Source organism: Maniola jurtina, chromosome 7, assembly GCF_905333055.1.
Source record: "Maniola jurtina chromosome 7, ilManJurt1.1, whole genome shotgun sequence".
Lineage (NCBI taxonomy): Eukaryota > Metazoa > Arthropoda > Insecta > Lepidoptera > Nymphalidae > Maniola > Maniola jurtina.
This window is the reverse complement of record NC_060035.1, coordinates 8,848,476-8,857,736: the sequence shown is the minus strand read 5'-3', so window position 1 is coordinate 8,857,736 and position 9,261 is coordinate 8,848,476. Positions and strand designations below refer to the sequence as shown.

The 9,261-nt window shown below is 35.0% G+C and overlaps 1 protein-coding gene across 2 annotated transcripts in view; it reads right to left on the bottom strand.

The window, feature by feature from the left end:
- The window catches only part of LOC123867167, a 47,251-nt gene extending 45,665 nt beyond the window's left edge, over nucleotides 1–1,586 (bottom strand). For both annotated transcript variants that reach the window (XM_045909078.1, XM_045909079.1), the window contains exons 1-2: nucleotides 1,487–1,586; nucleotides 135–262 (exon numbers count right to left, since the gene is read on the bottom strand). In XM_045909078.1, coding sequence (XP_045765034.1) covers nucleotides 135–262; nucleotides 1,487–1,574 — 216 coding nt within the window. In that variant the 5' untranslated portion in view covers nucleotides 1,575–1,586. The remainder of the gene's footprint in view (nucleotides 1–134; nucleotides 263–1,486) is intronic.
- Between the last annotated feature and the right edge of the window lie 7,675 nt (nucleotides 1,587–9,261).

Genomic DNA, 9,261 nt, shown 5'->3' with positions numbered 1-9,261 from the left:
GAAAGTCGATATTGAAGCTTTTGGTAAATAATAAAGATATGTGTTTAATGGTTTTGAAAATTCTACCCCCAAGGGAACTTACATAGTGAATGTACGTTGTGGTGGGTTAGCTAGTCTTATACATAGTTACTTACTTCAAGTTTCGCACTGCTTTGAAATATGGTCAGAGCCTTGTGTGTTAATTGTGCAAAACAGGAGCTCAGTGTAGTGATCTTCTGACGAGCAGAGAATACTACTTCTGGTTCTTCAGTCTCCAACTCCACTGAAACCACAATGGTACAATCAACATCAGTATAAATAGTGTTAGATGTTTATATACTATTATTGTGGAATCACACTAATATTATAAAGGAGAAAGTTTGTATGTGTGTGTGTGTGTGTGTGTGTATGTTTGTTACTCCTTCACGCAAAAACTACTGGACAGATTGGGCTGAAATTTAGAATGGAGATAGATTATACCCTGGATTAGCACATAGGCTACTTTTTATCCCGGAAAATCAAAGAGTTCCCACGGGAATTTTAAAAACCTACATCCACACGAACGAAGTCGCGGGTATCAGCTAGTATCTGTATAAAAATGTCGATTTTAATGGCATTTGTATGATTTAGCATAAAACTCTCAAATTTTACAGAAACAATGCTGATTCATAATGAAGTTAACAGGAATCAGATCTAGGTAATGAATATTTTGAGAGACCATGCTTGATTTCTTACAAGTTTTGCAAAATAAAATCAATAGATTTGCATCTAAAACGAGTGTACAATTATTTTTGTTGTGAAACAAAAGAAAATGTTTTCTGTTTGTCTGTAATGTTTTGGTTTCTTTAAAGTAACAATCCTTAGGTGCTTACGGCAAGAGATACAATATGTTGTTATAGATAGATCACCTAATTTGTCTACATCTACATCTACATCTTTGTATACATCTACATTCCATGTACTAAAAAAAATGCCAAGTTATAGTCGTGTCACTTCATTAGGCGTAAAAGTTGTATCAAGCACATCACATTATGCAGTGGTGAGATTAACAATAACAATCATCACACACTGCAACTTTGAAGGCACTAAGTCCAGGGCTATTAAGTATTATAATATTTTCTTGGGAAGCCTAATTTCATTTTTAGACCAGAACCTAATTTCAAACATTGTTATGAATGATACCTATGTACGTAATCTTATAGAAAAAATAAATTTATAGTAAACTTAAGATTCCTTTTAGACATGCAGGTTAAGAAGGCTTTAATTATTCACCACAGATCATGTTTAACATACTTAATTTATCAATAACTTAGTTAAGATCAATCAGGAAATACATAACATAAAAGTTTATTTATAAATTTAGATAAAAGTTTAAAAATAAAAGCATTTTTAAACTTTTATTTCTAAAAATCACTATCCAAGGCACAGTCAACATGATTTGTGCGGCATTAAATTAGCAAGGATAAGGATAGTTTAGGAGTAACGGTTGTTAAAACACTTTACGTACCTAAAGAGGTATCTAATTCGACACATGCTTTGTCGAATTCTTTTTCTAATATGTCTAACCATCGAAATCCAACTCCGGTTGTCGCCATTTTCACAATAAAACTCGTATTATTCTTGTTGATAACAGTTAACTGTCAAAAGACATAATTTTAACGTTCTGAAATCTCACTATTATACATTTTCATGGTGACCGTTAGTTCAGTGGTAATGGGTAACTTTAGAAACGTATCAAACTTTAAGTCGATGATTCAGTGGAAACAAATGATAGAAAAATTAATCGTATCTGCAAAATATATACTAAGTAATAAAAAATAATTTAAAATTAAAATGAAAGCATTCCCCGTATTTCGATGCGGACGTATTATACTAAGCTTTATGTACGCGACAGCTTGAAATGGCAATCGAGGAGGGAACGCCCCGAAGACCCACGGATACGGGCGAACGCGGGTGAGCGGGGCATCCCCCCAGCTTCATACCCCGATTACCATCTCAACCTGTATTTTACTTATGTAGAACCAGAGATATGATATATAAACTACATAATATATCATATCTCTGTGTAGAACAAGTTAAACATCTACCAATAATACTTATTATACGTAGCTATAGATTTTTTCGATAGGGTTGGAGGACTCCTGAGATTGGCGAGCTAAAAAATAAAAAATATAGATTTATAGGTAGCATTTTAATCAACGTTGTAGGTACCTACCTAATAATTTATATACAAAAAAATCTTTACAAATTCCATTGCACTTTATTAAATCTACATAGCCTCACTGAACTCGTAAGGAGTTAGAGTGAAAAGGCCATATTTTGGCACTGTGCTAAAGAACCTTTTGGATAAACAAATTGCAACGAATCTATTATTACATTATTCTTCACACAACACTATCCGATATTGACGCAGGATATGAGTTCTGTAATCTGTAGACTACGGTCTCTCGCGGAAAGACTAACACTCTTTCCGCGCCCTTGCTCGCTGGAATAAATTATCATCACCGAAATATAGGCCAAAATGAAAGCTGAGAACCACAAATCCACGGTATTATCTGTCCTGCCCAGTGTTTTTAAAAGCGCGAAACCAAAAGCTCGCAAAGGGGCTTCTGAATGAAGTGAGACTGTAGGTGAAGCTGGCTGAAAGGGCGATGGACCGAGTTTTCTGGCGTAGCCAATTTTAAAGAACTTGACGTCCTTAGGCTGAGATCTATAGAGCGCACTTTGACTTTCCTCAGACTTAAGACACTGTTAAAACTAGACAGCGTTACATCGCTGGCATAAATGTCCCTTTTTAGCTGAAACTTAAGCCTAAGCAAAGTCAAAGTGTGGTCTATAGATTTCAACCTTAGAGCAATTCAAATTAATCAATCAATACTTACCAAAAACAGCACATTGTTACCTATGTATAACATATTGGTGTATGTATGATGTATATATTTGTTTCTTCAAAAGCTTCTTTAGCACAACGCCATACTAGTGTTGACATGAACAAACAAAAGCATTTTGAAAATGGGCGCCTGTCACTTGCGTATGCCTAGCGCGCAGACCTGCGGGTCCTGTTCAGTCGGGTCAGGCTGGGGCACAGAGTAAATTATAATTGGGCTGGGTTTACCGCTTTATAGATTACGATATTCAGACTTTTAAGAGTTGTTTCCACTCTTAGCAGTAGCGAAACATTATTGCAGTATAGGAGCTTATATAGCTAATTAATAATAATGATGTAGGCCCCCTTTAGGTACGCAGAGGTACTACGTAGTAGGTACGTGTAAGGTAATCTTTGCCTTCGTGTGCCAGTGCCGTGGCAATCAATAGAAAAGCGCCCATTCATCAATATGGCAGCACATGGCAGGTACTTACAACAAAAGAAGCAAAATAATTTCCTGTTTATAAAATATATTATACACCGATGAAGATAATAGCTTAAACCACATATTTTAGATAAGTACCTCTGGAAAAAGCTATAAAATATATATACCTACGCTTGCAGCTAAAATGCTATAATGGTAATATATTATCTACTAAAGTTCTAAACTATTAACCGAGCTTAATATTAATTATATAGTTAGGTAGGTGTTACCAGTTTTATCAAAAATTAACTTTAAACTTTTGTATGAGAAATAGTACATACAATTTTATTAGACCTAATGTGGGGTCCTGAAATTATAAGAACGATAGTAAAATATTAAGGTATTGTGCATTCAAGTTTACATTAAGATCTTCCTTCGTGTATTATTTCTCATTACCTATGTACAATTACAGCTGTGTCAATACAGTCTCTATCTCGATTGTAAGCCAGCTGTAAAATTTGAGTTTGAAAACGTCTAATGTAGTTACATACAAACCTACCTACTAAAATAACATTTTTAAAAACGTAAAAAAAATTGAAATACCTAACTCATATTATGAGAGCTGCATTACTTATACCACAAATTATAAAAATCACAATAAAAAATGATTATTAGATTGTTTAGTCAGGGCGCCAATACATTACTGTGTTGTGCTGTGTTGCAAAGCCTAGTGTGCGTGGCTGCGCATGAAAATTCCGCCATGTGGAAAATCTCAAGTTTTCAGGAATCTTAATTTTTTTGAAAAATGTGCTTTACTTTTAGATTAAAATCACATAGCCAAAATAGATTCTTTCGTGAACTAACACGCATACTAAAGAACGGGTTTCTACGTGTCCTATAATCCTAAAAAAATACATAGTAGATTTTGCATGCGCAGCGACGGTGTGTTTTCATATAAAATCGCAAAACGTTTTCGCCACGTCTCGCCTTTCACGTCTCGAGTCTCTAGTCTCTACAACACCAAATGGTCTCACCACAAAAAATTAAACAAGCTTTAATTAACGTGAATTTACATGGGATAACGTGTTTAACGTTTGTTTAAACCGCGTCTTATGTGTATAAGAAGCCAGCAAAAGTGTGATATAATAAAATATTTTATGACACAACTAGTACCAATGTACCTACTTTAAGTCTGACCTATGTACCTCATGTTATCTTGGTGCTAAAGTGATATTAATATACAAACAACATTTATTGAAAACATTACACTCGCCAAAAGTTTTACTTTAAAATAACCCTATTACTATTCCTAAATGCCTTTTAAACTACCAATAATAATATAATATAAACAAAAAATACAGGTATTTTTATACCATTTAGGTACTCATAAAGTTTCTACATACAATTTATCATAGAGAAACACATATTATGACAGTAAAAGTGCATAATATGCTTTGCACATGGCCAATGGTAAAGTAAGTTAGCTAAGTTTAACCAGTGATTGGTAACTTGTATTACTGATGTATGGTTTTACCGAAGTTATTTATCTACATAATATGTTACAGTCAAAAGCTGAAATGCCTTCTCATCGTGAATGGTGTTTAATTATCTTTTGCAATTTTAAGATAATTTTGGTAATATGTTCAGAGGTAGTGTTATCTAATTTTGCTCACGTTATTTCACACTTGTTTCTAAAGCTGAAACTAGATGGCGCTACCTACCCTTTGCATTACGCTATCTCACCATGTGTTCTACGATATAAGACAAATTGCTTGGTATCGAAATACAATACGGTTCAGCATGTGAAAGTGTTTTAATTGTACATTGGTCCTTCAGACGCTCGGATAAGTTAAAGTGTGTGCAGTGCTAAAAAAGTTAAAGTCAGTTAAAGTGAAAAAGTGATGTGTTGTGCAACGGTATCGGTAAGACTTAGACTATAAGTTAAGTGAAAAAGACTTAGTTAAATAATTGAGAAGAAAAGACTTTGTTAATTTGCGTTCTAGTTACACTTAGTGAAAAATTCATATTAAAAGACTTTGAAATAATTCGATAACTTCTACAACTTAGAAAATTCCGTTGAAAAAAGACTTTGGCAAATGAACGTTTCTACGACTTAGAAAAATTCTGTTGAAATAGTACTTTGACAAAATTTCAACATTTCTACAACTTAGAAAAATTTCGATGAAATTAGACTTTAACAAATATCGAACTTCTTTAAGACTTAGAAAAAATTCGATTCAACTAACTTAGAAATTTTCTGAAAAACTTCAAACTTGGAAATATAAATTGAAAATGACTCAACCAGCAACTCACAACCTACAAGCATGCATAGCGCAAAAGTCACTTAGCGAAAGCATATCAAGGCTACACACGAATTTTAAGAAAACTTCAAGGTCGCGGTACTCTCGTGGGTTTTTGGAAACTCGACTAGAAACATTGGATGATTACTGGGAATCATACAGAAAACAACACAATGATATTATTATGCTAAACATTCCCACAGATTTGCTTGACAAAATTAAATTTGACCCGATGGATAATTTTCACACAACAGAAGATACTTATTTGGAGCTTAAAACCTTACTGAAGGAGTGTTTGAGAGAATTAGATAATACAGAACAAAGATCGACTCTTTCAGCAACATGTCATACTGATTCCACAGAGCAAGTGAAACGCAAAGCAAAACTACAGCCGATTAACATACCTAAATTTTCTGGTGATTACCTTGAGTGGCTTAGTTTTAGAGATATTTTCACTTCGCTTATTCGTAATGATAATAGTTTGTCAGACATAGAGAAATATCACTATTTAAAATCTAGTATTACGGGAGAGGCTGAACAGCTTCTAAAACATTTTGCTCTTACCTCAGCTAATTATGATAAGGCTTGGAAGATTTTAGAAGATCGTTACAATAATGAAAGGGTCATAGTTAATAACACAATAAATCGGCTACTCACTCAAAGAAAGATGAATGTTGAATGTGCGCGAGGAATAAAGGAATTATTGGACACTACACAACAATGTTTGCATTCTTTACAGAATTTAGGAATAGATACTGAGACTTGGGATCCTATAGTAACTCACGTGGTTGTTTCAAAAATGGATATGGAATCTCACAAGCTATGGGAACAATCACTAGGATCTTCCACACACATTCCTTCCTTTACGTCCTTGGCGTCTCACCTAGAAAATCGATTCAGATCCTTAGAAATGGTCAGTAATTCAAACAAAGAAGTATTCAAAAGAGACTCACCTAAAGCAAAGGACATAACTAGAACAAACTCGCACAACACACCTGTAAGAAGTTTTGTTGCAGAAGCCACACGCACTTGCACATACTGCTCACAAAACCATTATGTTTGCCACTGTAAAGATTTTGCCAACTTAGATGTCACTTCACGTAAAGATTTCGTCAAACAAAACAACATTTGCTTCAATTGTCTTGTTCAAGGTCACAGAGTGTCTAAATGTAGACAGAATACATCTTGCAGCCAGTGTGGACTACGTCACCACAGCCTGCTCCATATTACAAACCCTGACAAGCCACCTGCCAATGATAAAGAAGAGAACCCACAAGCAACTTGCAACCACGTCACCATCAGAGTACAATCTGAAACAGAAGGCGATCAAGTTATATTAGCAACAGCACAGATTGCAGTAAAAGCTAAGAATGGAAATACTTACGTACTAAGGGCTCTCATCGATCAGGGGTCACAAACCTCATTTATCACAGAAGCAGCTTCACGACTTTTACATCTGGATCGTATTCATGTAAACGGCAAAATCAATGGTATTTCAGACACAACAGTGGTAAAGACACGATCTATGGTCAATTTCACAATGCTCACTAAACCTGAACTCTCTCCACTTGAAGTAAAAGCTTATGTCCTGAAAAGGCTCACATCCCCGTTACCGACAAGAGAGTTCTCACAAGAGTTCTGGCCTTCTCCTATGCAGTTAGATCTCGCTGATCCTAACTTTCACAAGCCAGGCTCCATTGATGTATTGCTAGGTGCCGACGTGCACGCAAAGATAGTCCTACCAGATATACACAGGCACGAATCTCTCGTCGCTATCAACTCTAGCATTGGATGGTTAATATCTGGAAAAGTCACTCACACGGACTCACAAAAGGAAACTCACAAGGAAACTCACAAAGAAACTCACAAAGAAACTCACAAGGAAACTCACAAGGAAACTCACAAAGAAACTCACAAGGAAACTCACAAGGAAACTCACAAGGAAACTCACAAGGAAACTCACAAAGAAACTCACAAGGAAACTCACAAAGAAACTCACACGGACTCTGAAAAGGAAACTCACACCGGGAATGAAACTCACAAGGATAATACTCGGGTTGAACTTTACGAATTTGGTGATGTATCTTGCGCCGCTTTTGTTTATGTCTTGTATCTCAGAGTTTGGGAAGGTGATCACATTAATGTTTACTTGATTTTGGCAAAGACCAGAGTATCACTTAACATACAAATATCAGCTCCTTTCCTAGAACTCTGTGGTTCAGTTTCACTAGCCAAGATGTTGATCTTTGTTATAACTATGTTAAAGTTTTACGATGATTGTGTATTCACATGGACATACTCCACTATCGTTTTGGCGTGCTTACGCAACTCACTATATATCTGGACTAACTTTGTATCGAACTTCACTTCAAAAATGCTCACTATAACGAACAACAGTCAGTGGAATCAAGTGGATTTGGAAAATAACCCTGCTGACTTACCTTCTCGCGATGTGTATATATCCGACTTACGAGAGACAAAACTATGGTGGAACAGTTCAAACTTCTTAAAAAACGTATTTGTTAAAATTGTTAACCACGATGATAATTTACCTGAAACAGAAATTTAATTAAAGGAAAATTATAATACTTACCTGTCAGCAGCACCTGTAACAGAAAAAAGATTAAATGTTTGAATTAGTTTCTAACAATCTAAAGTTAACGATGAAGTTATTTCACTACCACGAAAATGTAATTCACAAAAGTTAATTGTATACTTACTCTTAATTCTTACCTATGCACTTAATGATAGTTTGTTGAGATTGAAAGGTCGATTGGCATATGCAGAAATTTCTACTTAGCTGAAATCACGAAGTATGTATCATAATCTTTTATTGAAATTGTTGAATATAGCCCACAAGAAAGCTCTGCATAAGGTAATCGACTCACCTTGAATAATAGTTTGTCACTTTAGATTCTTAAGAGTTGGTTAAATAACTTCCACAATTAGCTAATAGAATCTGCATAAAAATGTAGAAAATGATTTAGATTTCAAAACTAAGTTTGTTGTCTATAATTACTTGTCTATATACATATGATTTGGTTATGTAGTTACTCTATATACATATAACTTGTCTATATACATATGATTTGGTTATGTAGTGTAGTGTATGGTTTGGTTAAGTTACTCTTTGTCTGTTACTTGATTTAGTAATTCTCTTTGTTATGTAAATTCACATATAGTCCCTTTTCTTTGTTACATTTGAAGGACTTAATTCGTCCTTGGGGGCCGGGATGTTTAATTATCTTTTGCAATTTTAAGATAATTTTGGTAATATGTTCAGAGGTAGTGTTATCTAATTTTGCTCACGTTATTTCACACTTGTTTCTAAAGCTGAAACTAGATGGCGCTACCTACCCTTTGCATTACGCTATCTCACCATGTGTTCTACGATATAAGACAAATTGCTTGGTATCGAAATACAATACGGTTCAGCATGTGAAAGTGTTTTAATTGTACAAATGGCCCAGGCAAACCTCAGGAACGCTCAGAGCACTTAGTCCAAAACCAAAACTTCGGCTTTTGAACGAATTAGTTTGTGTGCTTAACATTCGCGAAATGCCTGGTTTGCAGTTTTGGACGACCAATCAGGTCAAAATTCAATTTTTCCGATTCAGGCTTTGGATTAGGCAGAGCTGAATTAGGTATTCAAATGCGTTTAGGTTTAGGCCAAAGTCGCGGGAATCAGCTGA